General features: G+C 36.8%; 1 protein-coding gene across 1 annotated transcript in view; it reads left to right on the top strand.

The window, feature by feature from the left end:
- EYS (eyes shut homolog) overlaps positions 1-20,268 on the top strand; it is a 722,813-nt gene that overhangs the window by 521,212 nt on the left and 181,333 nt on the right. The window contains exon 36 of the mRNA XM_063389422.1: positions 8,168-8,397. Within this exon, the coding sequence (XP_063245492.1) occupies positions 8,168-8,397 (230 nt within the window). The remainder of the gene's footprint in view (positions 1-8,167; positions 8,398-20,268) is intronic.

The raw sequence follows: 20,268 nt of genomic DNA, 5'->3' as shown, positions 1-20,268 counted from the left end.
TGTATCATTTTTAACTCTTTCTGTAGTAAACAACTCTTCTTATTGTTATCTTGCTTTCAGGACAGCTTTTATGTTAATTTCTATAGTGTGCGATACAGAATGCTTTTTTAAATTCCTATTTTTCTCCAGTCCTACAGTCTTTGAATAGAAAAACGCTTTCTATCCAGGAATCTTAATTAATATTTCTTAAATGTCATGGTTTAACCCCAACTGGCAACTAACTCCCACTCAGCCACTTGCTAAGCCTTCCCTGGTGGGATGGGGGAGAGAATCAAAAGGTGTAAGTAAGAAAACTTGTGAGCAGAGATAAAGACAGTTTAATAAGTAAAGCTAAAGCCATGGACAAACAAAGCAAAACAAGGAATTCATTCACCACTTCCCACAGGCAGGTAGAGGCTCAGCCATCTCCAGGAAAGCACTGCTCCATCATTTGCAACATTGACTTGGGAAGAAAAATGCCATCACTCCAAATGATTCTTCTTCTTCACCCAGCTTCATATGCTGATCATGGCACGATGGGGAGTCCCTTTGGGCACTTGGGATCAGGCTGTGTGCCCTTTCTACTCCTTGTACACTCCCAGCCTGCTCACTGGTGGGGCAAGGAGCAGAAAAGGCCTCGACTGTGTGCAAACACTGTGTGGCTGTAACTAATACGTCTCTGTATTACCAACATTGTTCTCAGTAGCAATCCAAAACACAGACACACAGTTGCTACTGTAAATCTATCCCAGTCAAAACCACAAATGTAGATCTCCTCTACTTCTATTAAGTGGGTAAGAACTATTTTCAGCACATGGGGAAGCTAACCCTAAAAGAAATAAGGCAGTCCATCTGTGAAAATTATTATAAGGCCTAAACTATTGTTATGTGAAACCTCTAAAAGCAATGTACGCTCAAAACTGCACTTTATCTCTAATGTAATTGGGGCACATTGAATTTCCAGCCTGCCATTCATTTCTGGAAGTATCTTGATTCTCTTAAGAGTCCTCCTCACACTTGTTAGGATCTGAGAATGCCTCTATTTTGTAAGTGTATGTAAGAGAGAACAATATCTCCTAAATAATTCCAGAAGTTGAGAGGAGACTGTAAAAGATATGTCCAGTGTCGGTACATCCATTCTTTCTGGTTTTGTTCCCCAGATCAGTGATAAGACCCTCTTCTGCTTTATCAGGTCTTGACTTCAGTTCTGTCCTTAGCTTAGTGGAATTACAAACACCTTCCAGAAGGGATGTAAGAACTCCTCTAGGCAGTCCATTTGTCTGTTCTGTCCTGCATGGAATAAGCACGGAATTGTCTGGATTGAATTGACAAAGGGAAAATGTTCACATATGATTCCCCATCCCTTGGGCTAGAATATTTACCTGAGTACAGATCTGTATGTTTCCACTGTATCAATTGGTTTTTAAGTATATGTTTTGAAACATTTCAGGGTTTTTTCTTGTCAAAGCAGGGCACTACCCATCTGGAGAATATTTGCTGTGGGCAAATACCAAATTTTGGCGACTATAGCCCTGTAAATTACAATGCAGAAATCTTGCCTGAATAAATTATTGCTTAGGAAACCAATTGCATATTCAGGATCTAGAAGTGCTTCTCCTTTATCCCCCTCAGACACATTGTGCAATAGTATTGCATAGTTAGACCATGCATTTTGGAGTCTAAATTATCGATGGCATCAGTGAGGTGGAAGAATATCTTTACTGCTTGATCTTAGATAGAATCTTTGGTGAACAGTAGTGACTCCATTCTGGAATTGTCATTTTTGAGATAGTTGTCATAGCATCTGTTTTACAAAAACTCAATTTATCCAGTACAGTTTACTCAGCCATTTAGGACTGGAACAGAATGGTTATATTCTAATTTTGCAGAGCCTTTTCAGAAGGACAAGTACAGTGTCATGTTAAAAAACAAAATAACATTTTTCATCTGCTGAAAGAATCTTCAAAGAGAGAATGAAAGTATTTATTGCCTTTCAAAAACATCAGTTTCAAGAAACAAAAGTAGTTGCAGAAATCAACAAAAAGATGCAGTGCTCAGGCCTTTCAAGTGCTCTTTTTTTGAAATAGCAACTAAGATGAAACTGGCAAGAGGTTTTCCAACTGTGATTATTGACTAAATGTAAAAGAGAAAGCTGATGTTCACACAGATTTGAGATTTGTTTAAACTTTAGAAAGTGTAAGATTTGCACACTGGTCTACTCAGTGCTCAGCAGTTTGACCTCTTTCCTTTTCTTTGAGTGTAATGTTTGGATCATTGGTACGGGTAATGTTTTACACTTAAGTAAAGATCAGTGCGAACAGCTGAAAGATTTAATGCTCCCTTATTTCTTCAAGCAAGCCAAGTAAAAAGATGACTGGATTTGGTACAGAAATTCAGCTCTTCAGTTTTAGCAAAACCACTGTTTTAACAATTGTCCTAAACTTAGGAACTAAGGGTGTTTTTCAAGTATCATCTCAGGAACCCTCACTTCTATGTCTAGTTTAGAAAGGTTTTGCTATTAAACTTTCAACAGAAAGTATTGTTGCTGCAATAACTTATCTATCCATTGCAAAGTTCATGGAATCTATATACTTTAGAGGAAACACGGGAATATGTCTTAGTACACGTATTTCCTTTTCCTCTTTCCATTTTCATCTGTGTGTAAGTGACATTTCTTCCCATATCTAGCACTGCTATGCATCCTGTAGTTTCATTATTTTTCTTTGTATTTATAAACAGAGCTTTCTGTTATTCTAGTTGCAAAATTTTTAATGGAAAACTACAACTACAGTATCATTGAGTTCTGCTACCAAATGTTGTGGCTCATAGGAGGGGGAAGCTGGGCTCACAATCTGGAACATACACTGAAAATTTAATTTTTTAAGAGATATGCCTGAGCATATATCATCTTTATTTGGAAAACTGACCCCCAGAACTTCCAACTGAAACAAAAATTGTGATGAGTGAAGAAAACAGATTCACATATAAACTGCAGCATATAAATAATCCATATCTGGTAAGCTCTTGAATTGTTTTCACAATTACTGTGTTGAGTGATGTAAATGGTGTCTCCAGGAGGGTAAGTGCACAGATATACTGCTCTGTGGATTCATTGAAACCAGTGAGATGCCATTTAAAGTACTCTGCTTGACATGGTTGTGCACAGTGAAATAAACAGCCTGTAAAAGGATTTATTAATTCTTGCCAAATTACATTCCAGGTACTAGGTATTTATTCCTGTTTAAACCAACATTTCCATGAAATGCAGTTGTTTTCAGTTTCATAAACTTTGAAATTATATTATACCATGCATGCTAATGCTCTTGAAAAATCTTTTTTTTTGGCTCTAAATTCTAAAACATTTACTTAAAATAATATTCTGTCACAACCTAAGAAACCCAGCAGACACATACTTTTCCACTGAAGAAAACTGCAAATAAAAGCAGTTTCTTCCCAGCACAAACTACTTTATTGACAAGATAAAAATACAAACTGCCTTATCCCACTCATATCAGATAAGGCTAAATCCATTACTCCAGTAATAAAATGTTAAGTACATAAGTACCAGCAGATATAGGCAGTGGAGATGTTATCGTATCATGGGGACTCCCATGCCATTGCTTGTCTCATCAACTTGCTTCATGGGAAATGTCAGAGTGCTTCTGTAGACACATCTGCCATCAGCCTGATAATGAATTACTTGGGGAAAAAGTCTGCTCTCTTTGCAGGTCTCAGTTTGAAGTCCATTATATAGACAGATCACCCTGGGGAGAAAGAAAAAAAAAAAAAAAAAAAAAAGGCAGCTCTGTTATATTTAGGTGAAATTTCTTGCATTTCAGTTTGTGTGCATTGCTGTATGTCCTGGCCACCAGCAAGATCCATCTCCTTCCATCCTTACCCCTTCCCTCCCCAGTCAGGCATTTATACAAATTGACCAGATTCCCCAGAGCCTTCCTTCCTTCCTTCAGGCTGAACATCTCTCATGGCAGCCCTGGTCACTGCCCCGGTTCAGGGCTAACCTGGCAGCACAGCTGAGCCCCTGTGGACCTGAGCCCCTCCCAGCCAGGTCAGTGCACAGCAGGGCATCCCAGAGGTTTTGTTAACTTTTTAGGCTGCAGTGCCTCTAACTCCACACACTGATAGTTTCAGGCTCTTATTGAATAGGGGAGAGTGTACTGGAGAGGGAAGCACGGTTGTTTTTGGGTATGTGTGCTTTTGGTTTAATAATATAACATTGAACATGACTCTAAGTACTATATTCCTGCCATCCAGTTCATCATACAGCTCCTTGAGTGGCAAACTATGTAATATAAAATAAACAAGACTTCAAATTGCACTAACGTCTATGTTTAGACAAGAATTTCAAGTTTACATGCACTCAGCTATGAAACACAAGCTTACAGGCCTTTAAAACTCGACTTTTTGAGCTCATTTTAAGATTAAAAACGTGTTGATGCTTGCAGCAAGTTAGAAGATCTTTGTGTGCATTATTGACCTGAGAGGCAGTAACAGGCTGGGAAATCGAGAAGCAAATATAAAATTGTGGCCTGGTTGTGGAGTACCAGTGAATCAAGTTTTTCTTGATATATTTTTGTTACACTTTGTCAAAACTTTTAACACCTCAATTACTATTTTACTTTAAATGCTTCCCAGCTCTTTGTTCAAATCATGTTTTAGTTAAAATTCATTGAGGTCATTGCTTATTCACAGCAGCATCCTGAACGGCTTGTGAGCACAGCTGCAGATGTTTGCCCCGCTAACCAGCCCCAGCAAACTCTCCTCCACTTTTGTGGTAAGGCAGGGAGCTGCAGGCTGCCTGGAAGCAGTGCTGGCATGAAAACAGCCAGGCACCATCTAGAAGCAAAACATCCAGAACAACACTGCAAAGGCTGACATCCTGTGAAAAATTAGCAAGTGAACCGGGGAGAAATCAGCCTACCAAGTAGCTTTTCTTTCTTTCTTTTCTGCAGATTAGAATGTCAACCAAAAAATGAAGCAAGGCTGCATTACTTGCACTCATAAAATTTCATTTAGAGCACACTGCTGTGATTCTATTTTAGAGTGAACAGTAGCTTCTCATCAGAAAGGGGATGTGAAACTTCCACAGCTGGAAACCAGTGCTTTCAGTAGAGACAAGAATGAACCTGCCAGTCAGGCAGCTCTCCCTCTTGTTCAGCATTTTACCCCTGACAGCAGCTGTGGCCAGTTTCAGAGGAGTAAATTTTGCAATGGTCACATAGGATTACCTGTCGTTAGAAAAATGGTCTCTCTAACAGCTAGTAGTAAGAGCCTAGTTTATAGTGTGTTAATTCCCCAGTTTTATGTCGTTTTTGTTGACTTTTTTCGGGAGTAACAGAAAAATCAACAAATACCAGTAATTGCTCCCAATAAATTTCTCCTGTAAATGTCTAAATCCTTATGTAAACATACTATTAGTTCAGAGTTTCTACAACATTTAAGTTATGTTTGGGGACAAAATTGAGATTTTTGGTTTATTTACTTTTAATCAAAGGTGGTAATCCCAGCAGGTGACTAAGCATTTTCTATTTGCTGTGCTTGTTGGTAGAACACGTTAATGCACCCTTAATGCTGCTCTGAATGGAATAGCCTACATGAAGTTCATGTGAGGATTTTTTTCTTTTAGGAGAAAGGTACTGTTATCAATCCAGCAATTACATTGTTTTCATTGTATTTATATAAATGAAAATATTGTTATTGAATTCATCTAAATGGAAATAAACAGTAAGTCACTTATTTTCTTAAAGTTTCAAGCCCTTTATTAACAAGTCCTCAGCCTCAAATATATTGCAAGTATTTATTTCCAGCCACCTTGATGACTGCCTGTTTTTTTGGCTGCTTTGAAATCCTCATTGCTAAGCACCACAGTGTGTGTGTTTTGGCTATTTTGTGTTTTGGATGCATACTGTATCCTTGCTTAAGTATCCCATTCTAATATTTTCCTTACTATTACGGCTCTGCACATCTTCTCTTTACTGGCACATAAGCCCTGTGTACCCTTTTGGTCTTTCCCAGGCTCCACTCCTTTCTCAGTTAATTTTCCTTTCTTTTGTTCCTGTTAGATATTTACTTTGGCCTGAATTATTTGTCTGCTTCCTCTGTCCACCTCCATTTCTTTCCTAATTGCCTCTGGGCATGTATCCTTTTTTTGCTGTATTGATAATTTAGACAAGCAGATTATTAATACTGATATTAACAGACAACTTACCTACCTGGGATGTGTTATGTTCAGTGGAGTTTTTTTCAGAATATTGTGAAGTTTGTTAGAACTTTCTAAAATATGGATTCAAAAAAAAGTAAATTATTAAAATCAGCTTTCAGGTAAATAGGTTATGTAAAAATTTGAAAGCTAGACTTAAGAAGAAACTAGACAGATGCATGAAGTGGTGAAGGTAATGTCACACTGAATGTGTCCCCACCTATCTTGTTTCTGCAGTTGCAATCTACTGGTGCATCACCACTTTCCAATGCTTCTTTTTACTACATATTCCCAACTCTAAAATATGGTGAAGCAGGGGTTTGAGCTGATAGAAGAGCAGCTGACAAAGAGAAAGGGAAGGCCACAGCTGGGACCAGTATATGGGCTTCTTTTAATTTTTGTTTTTGTAAAGCACCTGTATGCCATCATTTTCACCAAAATAAGTAGGAATTTGACTGTTGATTTTTTAACACATTGCCAAAAACTACTGTCTATTGCTACTTGTGGTGCCTATAAACCACTGATTAAGCACTTAATTTCTATGCTCTGTTTCACCCAAAATGTTAGTGATATTTCAGTTCAACCTCATCTCCCTTTTATAGAATCATAAATTTGGGTTGGAAGAGGTCTTAAAGATTATCTAATTCCAACCTCACTGCCATGGGCTTGGACACCATTCACCTGACCAGGTTGCTCAGAGCCCCATCCAGCCTGGTCTTGAACACTTCTAGGGATGGGGCACACACAGCTTCTCAGGGCAACCTAATTCAATGCCTCACAGTAAGGAATTTTCCCCTAATATTTAACATAAACCAGCCCTCCTTCATCTTAAAGCCACTCCTCCTTGTTCTGTCACAACATGCTCCCATAGGAAATCCCTCTCCAACTTTCCTTCAGGCCCTTTCAGGTACTGGAAGGCTGTAATTAGGTCTCCCGAAAATCTCTTCTCCTGGCCAAACAGTCCCACTCTCACCCTGTATTAATACGAGTGGTGGTCTAGATCTCTGATTTTTTTTTTTTTTTTGATTTTTTTTTTTTTGGCACAACATTAAAGCATAAGAGAAAGAGAAATATTCACAAAGTTTTAAATTACCAAGGAGGTATAAATAGTAAGATATTTAGATTTTCATTTTCACATTAGAATTCAGAATTAGAAATTGCTTTCTGGGAAAAGAAATCGGTGTCTCTTGGACTTCAGAAAATGAAAGAAGTATCTCTATCTCTTATGTAAAATTCAGTGAGAACTTATTTTTTAATTGATAATAAGCTTATTAAATAGTCTTGAATATTCTTGGGACTCTCGATACTTTTTGCTTTTCCTCACCATAGTACAATTGTGTGCTATATATGAGTTGTTCTTGGTAAATTGGAAGCCTTACATTTACACAGTTTTAGTGAGTCACAAGTTTGGCTCTCTGGTAGAAACAAAAAGATGTAATAAACAGAGTCGACAAACAGGTGATATTAAACCAAAAACGTCTATCTTTTTCTTCACCTTTCCCCTTTTCTCCCCAATATTTCTGTGAGTTAAAAGATACCGTGTTTCTGTACTAGAGCTTCTTCGCTTCTGCTAGGCATGCTCAATCTACTTGTATGGAAGTCTCTTATAGAATTGCCTTAAAAATTTTGGTAACTTCAAGCAATGAGTTATTTAATAAATTAAGCCTGTATTTATTTATCAATCATTGTTGATATCCACCAAAAATGAATTATGAGAGCACATAAAAACTGTGCTACTTGCATGAAGATTATTCCTTGCTCCCTCACAGGAAAAAATACCTTCATTGTGTTCTTGAGAGTTTTCTGGAAGGGGACTTGATTTGGGAATTCCTTATGTATTCATATTTTCTTAAGTATAGCCTGAATTTCTATTAAAAAAAAAAAACCCTACAAAGTAATATCAATTGAAGCTTAATAAAATTAAATCTCATGGGGTTTTTTTGTTTTGATCTGTTCTCTGTCTCCTTTCAGAATCTCTGTACCCACACATCTATCAACAGCATTCCCTGTGATTTCTCCTGATGTGCCTCACTTGCCTGGCCCTGGTGTGCCCTCTGAGAGTTCCCCTGCATTGCCATCCGTGTGCCAGGAGGGACTGTGCCACAATGGAGGGACTTGTCATCCTCTCTCTCTGCCCACTGGGGCCACCTCGTTCCAGTGTGACTGCCCACTACACTTCACTGGTCGATTCTGTGAAAAAGGTAATTGTGATTAATTTTTTTTTCTAATTTTTTTTAGTTATTAAATGAAAGCCTTATTCTGATTTGGAGATGAAAAGGGGGAAGAGGTATTTATTGATTGTCATATTTCTCTGCTTTTCATCCCAGTTACTTTTGGTTAACTGAGGAGCAAATTCATTGAGGTAAATCGAATAATACTTATTTCCAGTGCAAATTAGGTGATATAAGTCAGGCACACTCCTAAGAGTTGCAATTTGAGTTAATGAAAAAAAAATTACATTATTTGTGCAAAATTGTGTAGTTTTAATGTATGTTTTTCAGTGTATTATTTCTGGGACAAGAGAAAGTTGACTTCCTCAAAAGATTATGTTTTCCATTTCTACAGACTAGGCTTTTCCATCACTGTGTCAGATCCTTTGTTGAAAAAGGCTTTTTTTTTTACTCTGTGAAAAACCTCATTTCTATTTCTGCTACTGTAGCTCATAAAGCACAGATCAATCAAATGAACATATTTTAATTAGAATTTGAATAAAAAAATAATTCTTTTAGTAATTTTGGTTTCTTTGTAAAATGAATCAAGGCTACAAGGCAGACCGATCAATATTTCTGTTTTGTAATTTTAATTGCTTTTCATTATTGCTTTTCAGAAAGTTCTTTTTTAGAGTAAATTTCATAGCTGGCTTCAAAAACTATTTTAGATTTTAGAGTACTGTGGGCTATGAATTGCAGTAGATAATTCTCATTGCACTAAAAGGCATTAGTGTTGTGCAGGAAAAGAACCAAAAAATCTCTAGAATATGATTATATAACTGTATCATCCTCTAATGACCTTCCCATAGTATTAAGTAAAAGCAACTAGAGTTAAGAATGCTCTTGCCAGACTGCTGGTGTATCTGAGCTAGCATCACCTTGTGTTACTGTCTAAAAATAGGTCATTGCACTCACTATATGTGAGAGCAATCACTGACTATCAGCTCAAAAAAAATCATGTGTTGCTTAGATATCAGAGAATATTTCACCATGTAGCCTTTTCAAGTTTATAATAAATCATATATTTGTAAGTTGTCAGTGTTAAAATTGAATCTCATGAGTATTTTTTACATATTTGGTATCTGGGCATACTCTTTGCACTTTCTTGCAATACAGTGCAGCTGTGGAAACTGCAACATGAAATAGAAAAACTAAAAAAGTGTGTTTCCATAAAACATAAAATATTTAGTTAGTGCTTCAATGTTTTCAACACTTCAATAAAGTTTTTTTTTATTTATTTGCATACATTTTATGTGCCAGAATTTCCTTCTGTGTTCCAAAGAATGCAGTTGGCATCCCTTTTTAACAGCATCATCTGTGGGATTTTGGATGAGAGCAGGTTTTGGCTTTTTGCAAGGGTTATGCCAGGAGTAAGCAATGTTCAGTTTAAGCAGGAGTTTGACAGACATCCTGTGGTAATAGGCCATATCAGTATGTGTCCATAACTGCTCTGTGGGACTTCACTGGTTCCTTCCACCAGTGTCTGATTGCTGCTTTCTTCTGACCTTCCAGCTGATCTGTCGGTCTCCAGGGATCTTCTATGGTTTGGTGTTTTTAATAATTACTGACATAATCTGTGTTTGAATGATATTATCTGGACTGAGTACTTCCATGTGCCACAGACTTTGGGGAAAGTACCTTCTGTTTCACTGACTGAAAAAACTATTTTTATGTTGCTTATTGAAAAATGCAGCCTTGTAAACCATTTTCTCCTTTGAAGCTTAACCCGTGCAGGTCAGCAGTGTTCATACACTGGAAAGAGTTAACCACCAACTACACTTCCAAGAAAATTTGGCTTCCAAGGAAGTTTATCTTAGTTGTGTAAATGGAGGGGACCCCTTCTCTCTTTCTGTTATTTTGTTTCAAAAATCATGTGTGAAAATATAACTGAATTATAACTACCCCAAGAGCAAATTAAAAGCAGAGGACCCTTGCACTAAATTGCAGTTGTAACCAAATCTCTGATGGTTAGGACTGACTCTACATAAGGCACAACAGCAACCATTCCATTCAATAAAACAGAATAGAAACTTTAAAGAAATCCTGAAACAAGTAGCTCCTTTGGAGAACATAACCTCAGCTGTATAACCATATCATCCTTTTAATGGTCAAACATCCAGTTTTGACAAGAAATCTACTTTTTTTTTCTGAAAGTGGAAGAGGTGCCTTTTACTTTCCTGCAGCTTACCTGATGTTGAGATATTAACAGTGATTAGTATTTCTGCCTAGGTTGTGATCCTAGTACTGGAAGAATAACATTTCTTTTTCTTTTTTGTGTGGAGAAGATGAATTCAGTTCTCTGTTCACAGAGCTCTGCTTTTACCCTCTAAAACCCCTTGTTCAATACAGGGAACAGCCTCCTCCTTTTTGCTAGTGCTCCTGGGTCAGCCAGGGCTGCCATATCTGACATGTTCATTGGCTGGGAGCTCACTGGGGCAGCTACATCCCAGAGCTCATGCTGTCACACTGCATCTTTATATAGATCAGAGTATGACTTGGTGGATCCTGTATTTAGTAGCTGAAAAGTAACTGTAGTATAGAGTGATTTTATTTAATCCTAAATTTTCAATGAGCTTGATAATTTAGTCTAACGAAAACAGAATTTGCCCAACTGAACTATGATTATAAACCTTTGGTAATCAGAGACCTGTTCTTCAAGAAACATAGAAAGAGCTCATAATCACAGGAGATGAGAACATCTGCAATAATTTTATAATTATTTACCATAGACCTCCCAGTGGAGAAAGTCAATTTTCGTGCATGCAATACAGAAACTGTGTTACAGTCAAGGAAATTTTCTCTTCACTCTTTAAAGATAGCTGTGATCTGTTTTAAACATGCTGTTATTTAAATAAGCTGTTATTATTAACATGCTGTATTAAATATGTACATTTCAGTGATATATTTTCATTAATCATCCTTTTGATCTGCCTTGTACCTACCATTAACTTAATTTCAGCAAGAAACTCATGATACACTTACCTGGCATATTAACAGTCCCCATGGGGTACACAGGATTTTACATACAAACCCTCTGTGGATATTCTTGGCTTCACTAGCATGGGTGAATTTGTTGATTTGATAGCTAGGGTAAGATACACTTAGTTTGTTAGTAACTATTTTTCTACAGTTTATAAGAATACCTCCTAGAGTGAAAGCAAGCAAACGTCATTTTCAGTTATCTGTTTTAACTTGATGAGTGTTATTAAGGGTAATTTCTTGTTTTTATTCAATTGTTCCTTGACTAGTAAGCTCCAGCAGGTTGTTCTGCGCTTACAAAAATACATTCAAGTTATAATTGCCCTTATGGATATATTAGGCCAAGGCAGTTTATCTAAATATCCAGTGTACTTATTCTAAACAGGTACCTCTTAAATATCTCTACATGACAGTTTTGGAAAATTGAAGTCTATCTCAATTTTTCTAAGGAAATCAAAAAGTATGCATACAAATCAGTGTATTTCCCAATTCAAACTGAAATTATCAACACTGATTTTATGCCAAAGGGACAAAGTGAGGATTTCGTATAAAGCATGGAAGGGCAACAACCTGAAGCCTCTGTTCCCTTTAATACTGCCTTCAGTATTTCCATATTTCTATTTTTTTAAACTACAAATTACCAAAGTTAATTGGAAATTAGACGTTAGTACAAGATTGTCACGCTCTGGTCCAGTGGTGAAGATGCCACGACCCTCCTTGCTAGAATCGCCTTTAAAAAGACACCTAGATCGATGGAGGCACAGGCACTCTCAGGCAGAAAGTGATTTGCTCTTTCTTCGTGCACCCTCTTGTGCAGAGTGCTTTGCTCTTTGTGTGGCTGTCTGAGCAGCAGAGCCGCGTTGGCCACCCTGGGTGAGGCAGGAGTAAAAGCAGCGAGACGGGGCCTTTCTGATCTCCAGGAGAGCTTCCTTATTCCATGAGTTCCAGAGGGGAAAAGAGCCAAATTATCCCAGGGGAGAGGCATTATCAAGGATAGCTGGGGAGGGGTTTCACAACTTGGCCAACAGGGAAAGGAATTGGGAAAGGGGCCAATCAGGGGAAGGATCCAAAAAGAACCAATCAGGAGGGGTAAAAACCAGGAACACAGAGCCTAACCAATAGGGTCTGAAATATTAACATAGAACTGCAAAGCTCATGGGTTTAAGGTGTTTGTGGGGTTTTTTTCCTCACCTCAAACCAAGGAAAACTTGCAAAGGGACTTCTCAAAGGAGAGTTTCTGGAAACTGAGGCAGCTTAGGGACTGCACATGGTTTGAAGCAATTTTGCTCACCCTGACTCTAAGAAAATCTCGCAGGGGGACTTCCCAAAGGGGAGTCACTGCTAACCGGGGTAATCTGGATGCTGTGCACTTTTCAGGGTGGTGAATTGTTCTCTGTGGAAGGTTTACAGACCACCACACCTGATGTATTTTAAACCTGTATTAGAATGCATCATAGAAGTTATGTTTGTCATGTAAATTAATCTTCATTTCTCAGTGATGAGTGCCACATGACTGCTATCATTCAATAGGAAGGGAGGATTTTATAGATAGGGAAGACTATAAAGGGTAGGTAGTGCACTCTATGCTACCCATTTTTCTTTTCCTTTCTGTATAAATAAGCTTTATGGCTTTAACATTAAATGTATAATTCTTTCTTTATTAGGTAAGCTGTGTTATCTGATTCATTGTGAAATTCCCTAATGAGTGGAAAAAATTGATTCTACTTTAGCATGAAAGCAGATGGTGGTGCATTACTGGAAAGTTCATAGCAATAGGTTTGGAATATCAGTGTCTTGCATGTGTGAAGATAGTATATCCTTGACTGTTAATTATAAGATTAACATTTTTAAATTCTCCAAAAATTTTAGTATTCCGTAAAAGTTTTATAAATTGTTCAATAAAAAAGAGTATTTAAATGTCATGTGTTAAAACCAGGAAATCTGTTTAATTTGATATGTTGCCTGTGTATATTCTGTACATTACTTAAAGGTCAACTCCTCTGACAAAGCTGCAAAAATAGCACTAAAATGTAAGTCTGTTGCAGGAATTTAGGCTGAAACAGTCACACTAAAGACTTTGCTACATTTGTTCCCCAGGATACACTTGTTGAATTCCTGATTTGTTGAGAAATACTGGATAATATCACCCTGAACATTAGAAGTTTCTTTTCTAGATGTTGTTCCTAACTTAACATTTCTAACTTGCATCATTGGCTACCATAATTTATCTCAGACTAGTCTGGGGAGTTTTGCCTTTATGTCTTTGGCTTTGAAAAAAATCTATTTGGTCCAATTTCTGTTATTTCAGTCATAATTAGAACAATCTCATGTCTCCAGCAGAACTATTTATGTCCTCAATAACATTTATACAGTGTATGTATGATTTAAAACAAGTCTGACATTTTCCATCAAAGAGAAAAGTGAGCCAGTGAAAATTATATAAAGAGGTTAAGGAAAAACAATTGCACTTTCACCTCCACATTCAGGTTTCAGTTTGAGGTACCTAGAAAGAAAAAATGAGATGTGGTTACCCCAAAACCTATGTTTTTCCAGGGTTCAAGGGTTCTTTCTCTCATTTTGTCCTCCTTCAAAATGATTCATACCTTGTAAGGCTGTGAGCAGGAAAAAGAAATGTGTCTGGAGATATCTATAAATTCCAGCAGTCATTCATTTGATGTCATTAACCTCAGCTTATGTCTAGACTCGTGAGATACCTATTGATGTCCCACAGTTTGTATTTGTGAATGTAAAACTTTCAAATGAACTCTAGTTTTTGGACTAGATTTGAAAAAATGTAGCAAGTTTTTCCGTCTTAATTTTTAGGGGTTTTTTGGGGGTTGAGGTTGAAAATTAAGATCACAGTAGGCTAGTTAAGAATAATAAAGGATTTAGCCAGTAGTTAACTTCATATGCTAGATTTGATACAGTAGTCGAGATTGTAGCAATTTTCACAGGAAATAGCTAGCCATTCCCACAGTTTGTTCCATTCAATATAATTCAGCAGAGTTATTATTTGGGTGAGCAATGCAAAAGGGAATTATATAAATTAATCTTCTCTGCACTTTCACTTGAAGACATAATTTTGCACTTTGATATCAGACAATGTAAACCTTGTGAAGTGTAAATTGTTAACACATTGTAATACCCTGTGCCTGTGAGTAATCACATTAGCTTCACAGTCACCTGTACTCAGCATATGGCTCTTGCTTTTTTCCTTCCTAGTTCACAAAATTATGGAGACTTTTTCAAGGTGTCTAAAATATCTCCAATCCAATGGCATCTTTTTCTATCAGTTTATTTTCAACGTGGGTTAACATGCTGGAGTGTTTTTGAAATCAAAGGAAAACAGGATTTTGAGGGGAAAGAAACTGAGTTCACAAGGAAGAGGTGAAGCTATTTTAGACTAATCCTCCTTATGCTCTCCTGGACATTTTTATAGAATTTTGCCACTTCAGAAAGAAGTGTCAGTATGAGCTTTCATACAATTTTAGATTTCCTTTTCATCTAGTTTAGATATTATGTAACAGATTCAGTGAAGCATGTAAGCTTTACATGTATTTAATTTTAAGCGTGTAAAGAACCTCTGTGATTCATGGGATTTATGTTCACGATGCAGGTATTCTACTACATCAGACCCTGAATTAGGATCCCTCCATTCTGTTTCTTGTTTGGTCATGCTTATAAGCTTATTACTTAAAACCAGCCTACATCTCAAATCCCTTCAGAGGTCTTAATGAAACTGTAAAAGGATGTGTCAGTTTTCTATGATTGTTAAGACTAAATATGTGATTAAACGAAAGTTTAAGAGACACCTTAACTATACCTGTGGGGAGGATAAGGAGAAAGAGTTTGTTGAGATGTGGCAAGAGCTCTTCAAAGCATGAACAAACTCTTAAAAACTGCTGTCCTAGTGTCTCTAAAGTTATTTATGATTGCAGCTGCCATCTACCCACAACCAATGAGCTCCAGAACAGCTGTAGGATCTACTGCTATAGCATATAATATAGAGCTATACACTATACTGTAGAGATAGGATTCTCTTATTTAACAGAAGTGTGATATATATTTTATGAGTCTGTTCTCTAAAATAGATTATGGAGCCTGTTGGGCCTAAGCTGCTTTGAGAGATTATGATTAAAAAAGATAATAATGATGGAAAATTTTTAGAGAGTTGTCAGTTTGCTAGTACATCATCTGTCTTTTATTCACACCTAGGCATGGGCCATTTAAAATAAGAATTGGTTTTAAATGTTGTTTAAGGTTGTTTAATTTTTATTTGGATTTTATTAAAATGAGATAGCTGTAGCATATTGCGTTAAGGATTTGCATGAATGAGCATTTCTGGAAAAAACAGTTGAAGCAGTAGTAAAACCTTTGTCTCCTCATCACATAGACCAGACCGGTGAAATTTTGCCATTTCTAGCATTTGTCTTTTGAATCACTATTTCTTTAATGTGGATGAATGTTTTCTTGTCATAACATTTTTAGGAGAATTGTAACAATTTGATAAGAAACTCCATTCTGGGCAAGAACAGATAGCAGAAAAATGAAATAATGGTGAGTTTACAATTTGCAGGGAACAAGCTTTCTCCCCTTCATTTTCCACTTGAAAACATTGGTTTGAAGTTGATTCTTTCCGAAGCTGGCAGCATATTAGGCTGCAATGTCCCAGTCCTTTGAGTAAGTTTTCGTTTGAAGGGAATAATTTTTGTGTAAGTGGCAAATACTTGCTTTTTTCTTCCCTTACTTCTCCACTTATGGCATTTTCTCAGAAAACCTTCTTTCAGTAATTCCTGAATTGCTGCCATTTGTTCTGTTGTGCTAACTTCCCAGTAATCGAGTCATCTGCTGAAATGCTGTGTCTCCCCTGGCAGCATGGCAATGCTTGTTTTCCAAGCTTGACTCGTTTGAGTTCTTCCCCAGGAGATATCATGTAATAAAGCAGGTGAGGTATTAAACAATGGCTTTGAGCTTTATCATGTAACCTGTAAGAAAGAGACATAGAAAACAGTGTGTGCTTTTACAGCACAGTTAATCTAATAGTTGGAAATCATCTGTGGTACTGAGGTAGGATAACAGTATGTTTTACTACCTTGATATTTTGATTTCAAGAATGCTGTGATGAAAAACAGACAGTTTTTTCATTCCTTCGTACAAGGTGTGACACTGTGGGTCTGCTCCCAGACCACTCTCTGGAACTTTCAGCTGGCTGAGAGAGTGAACATCAGGATTCTCTAGGGATGTGAGTAAAGTGTCCTGCTCAGGACCATGTCACCTGGCCAACCCTTTCATGTCACCTCCCAGGGCCAGTGGCCATTTTGGAAGGATGCTGGCCACTTACATAATCTGGATCAAGAGAAAATGGCTTTGCTGTTTCCTAGCCTAAGTGTGAATTTCTGACTCAAGCATGAAACACCGCATTATTTCTAATTAAAAGTGCCTGCAACTTTCCGTTTTCATGCATCTTCATGCAAAACTGATGCCTGCATTTACATAAAATCTTTAGCTGCTGGTGTTTAAAGAGGAGGAAAATTTATATTATAAGTGTTAGGAAGTTACCATTGTGAGGCCCCTCAAGCTTCTAATCATCTCCTTCTGAGGAAGCCACTTCTTTTATGTAATATAAAAAGCTAGTTTTTCTTTCCACCATTGTACTTTCTTTATATTTTTGTAGTAACAGTTTGTGGTGATAAAATAGACAAGTAATTATGCAGCAAAAACATTTTAGCTATTTAGCATTTTAGTTACCCAGGAAATCTAGGAGTCAGAAGGTGAATTTCCTAGGAGCACGATATATACTTAAATTCTACAGGGGTGTAAATCAGTTCTGTGCAGAACATGGAGAGGTTCAAATCTTGTCAGCATGTAGAGTCTCCCTATGTTTTAGTGGAATTACTGAAAATAATGAAAACATCATCAAACAGAGAAAAGGATTGAGACACTGCCCCAACATATACCAGATCCTCTGGTATATTCATACTTCAAACAATGACTTCCATGAAATGAAATGGAAACAATTTTCCTATGTGACTCGTTTTTCCCTTTGTCAAGAATTTTCTTTAATGGATTTTTTTTGCCCTATACAAGACAAATATAACACTACTGTAATATAAGTAAATAATAAAAGCCACTTGCATATCAAATACTATAGAAAATAGGCAAATATTAAAAATAAACTCAGAGGGGAAGAAAAAAAAATGAGAGCTCTGTTAGATTCTACCAACCAAAATGGAAAACTATAGATTTATATGAGTAATATGTGTACAGTGTGTACAGCCACAAGCTTTTTAAGTTTCTTTCAGAGTCTGACAGCAGAAGCCCAGTTCCTGTTGTACACCTGTATCTTCACATGCCTTTTCACACATTAAAGGGAGTATGCTACTGAGTTTTGGGTTTTATGCAGCACAGTTGCAAAATTAAAAAGGTTTATCACTGTAGGTTTGTCTGATCTTTAAATTATGGAGATGTTGTTATAACAGGAAAAAAACCTCATAAGGTGGGAGTGTTCTTACTAAATACATGTGTACTTCAATGAATGTCTAGCTAAAAGCATTGTAGAATCACTACACAACCCTCGCTGTTTAGAGATACTTAAACAGGAGTTTTACAGAAACCCCTATTAAATTAATTCTGCTCTTGATATAAAAGCATTTTACATCACTCATAAAAATATTAATGTAGAGAAAAGGTGCAGAAAATCAAGAATTTCCATGCATTAAAAAAAATTGTGTATGAAGGGACCTTTCATTCTTTATTCTTTGAAATCCAGCAGACTGCATAAATTTCTTCCTTTAAAGTTGAATTCAGAGAGACTCAAGAGAGGACTTGAGAACATGAAATTAATTTCTGAATGATTAGACTCAGTCTCCCATTTTTCGACATTTCTAGAGACCAGCCTGAGTGCAATTGAGAATAAGGGAAAGAATGTCAGCCCAGATTTAAAGCCTGAACATTCCCATGAATAATCCAGCCACTGATGCTTGTGGGTCTAAAATTTATCCAGAGATGCTGAGGAGGCAAAAGATTTAAAAGTATCATTAATAATAAATGTTTTCAGAACTGAACATTTTGATCCACAGTATTGGCTCAGAATGTGTCTGTTCCAAGGGTCATCCTAGTGGATTTTTTTTGGTTGGTTGGTTGGTTTTTTGTTTGGTTTTTGTTTGTTTGTTTGTTTTGCTTTGTTTAGGATTTTAGGCCCATTAGAAAGGTTATTAAGCCTTTGGTCCCAGTTAGATATGCTAAAATGATGATAACATTTTAAGGAGGAGGGAACAATTTAAAGGAATTATTACTGTGCACTTAACAGCAGGCAGGACAGATTTGTGATGTTGTGTGATAGGGCAGCTGAACAATGAAAATATTTTTTAAATACAAATGTAGAAAAGTAAAATAAAAGGAGCACTTATAAAGAAAAGTAGTCATCAGCATTATACTTCATCCAGCTGAAATTCTCTTAAAAGGATAAAGAAAAAATTCTTGGACACAGGAATGCTAATGAAATATCAGAACTCTCTGAGGAAGGAAATTGCTCTTTTTTATTTACATTTGCACAAACTCTTTCACCTTGCAGTGTTAATCATCCTATCTCAGTGCAGGGAATACCTGCTACTTTGTTGTTGCTAAAATGAGATTTCAAATGGAGCTTTACCAACAGCTGCACCTGTTTGCATTTTCTGTTACCTGTGAAAAATACATCATGTTTGTATTTCCAGAACCATAACATCCTTCATTCTTTCTTCTGGCTCCAGTAGCAGCACTTTGAAATCCTGCTGCATTGTTACAGTTTCAGAAGCAGCAGATTAATACTTTGCCATTATATTGCTGTAGCTTATTTTTCACATGAACAACTTGCCAAAAACATAGAGGACTCTGCTGGTAGTGAAGAAGCTTACTTGTAATAATCAATAAGGCTTAGTCACTCTCCATGACATTAAGTTTTTTATATGTTCTGGAAATATCTTCATTTATCTACGCCACCATTTTTTGCTCTTAGCATGGCTATTTTTATTTTCTGATCTAAAAGGTGCTCCCCAAACATAAAATGTCTTTTCCCTAAATATTTGATTCATGAGTCTTTTAAAAAGTTAAAATCAATATTTGTCTACTAAAATAACAAAAAGTGAGGGCAAAAAATGCCGAAAGCATCTATGACAATACTGGGAAATGTCATTAAAAGTAGATTCTTTGTTGAAACCAGAAATGTCAGCTCTTACTGACCCTGACCAAAGCTGTTTCTTCTTTTCTTCCTTAGTGTTATGTTGCAGACCACTTAATACTATATTATATCTTTTTTGTTTTCTCCCTTTGTTCTCCCAGATAGCAATAAACTATTTATATTCTATTTGGTATATTTGTAGAAAACACAAAAATCTGTATATTTCAACTTCATGATAGTTTTGTATCTTTTCCTGCCACCATTTTTTGTTTGTTTATTCTCCCTCATTTTTGTTGTAGCTGTTACAGTCCTTTTTCACTTGCCAACCACCCCAGGGCAGTGTGAACAGAAATAAAAGAAGCTTACTCAGCACCTCCTTTTTTTTTTGAACCCCAGTATAAAAGAAGAGACATTTTTATCATCTTCTATTTGGCAACTTCTTTGTCACAGAATTACAGAATCTTTAGGGTTTGAAGGAACTTCTGGAGATCATCAAGTCCAACCTCCCTGCCAAAGCAGGGTCACCTAGAGCAGGTGACATAGGAACATACTCACGTGGGTTTTGAATGTCTCCAGAGAGGGAGACTCCACAACTTCCCTGGGCAGCCTGTTCCAGTGCTCTGCCACTGTCAGAGTAAAGAAGTTCTTCCTCATGTTGAGATGAAACTTCCTGTATTTCAGTTTATGGTCATTGCTTCTAATCCTGTCACTGGGCACCACTGTAA

Source organism: Prinia subflava, chromosome 2 (assembly GCF_021018805.1).
Source record: "Prinia subflava isolate CZ2003 ecotype Zambia chromosome 2, Cam_Psub_1.2, whole genome shotgun sequence".
In the NCBI taxonomy this organism is placed as follows: Eukaryota; Metazoa; Chordata; class Aves; order Passeriformes; family Cisticolidae; genus Prinia; species Prinia subflava.
This window is presented reverse-complemented; position numbering and strand designations above follow the sequence as displayed.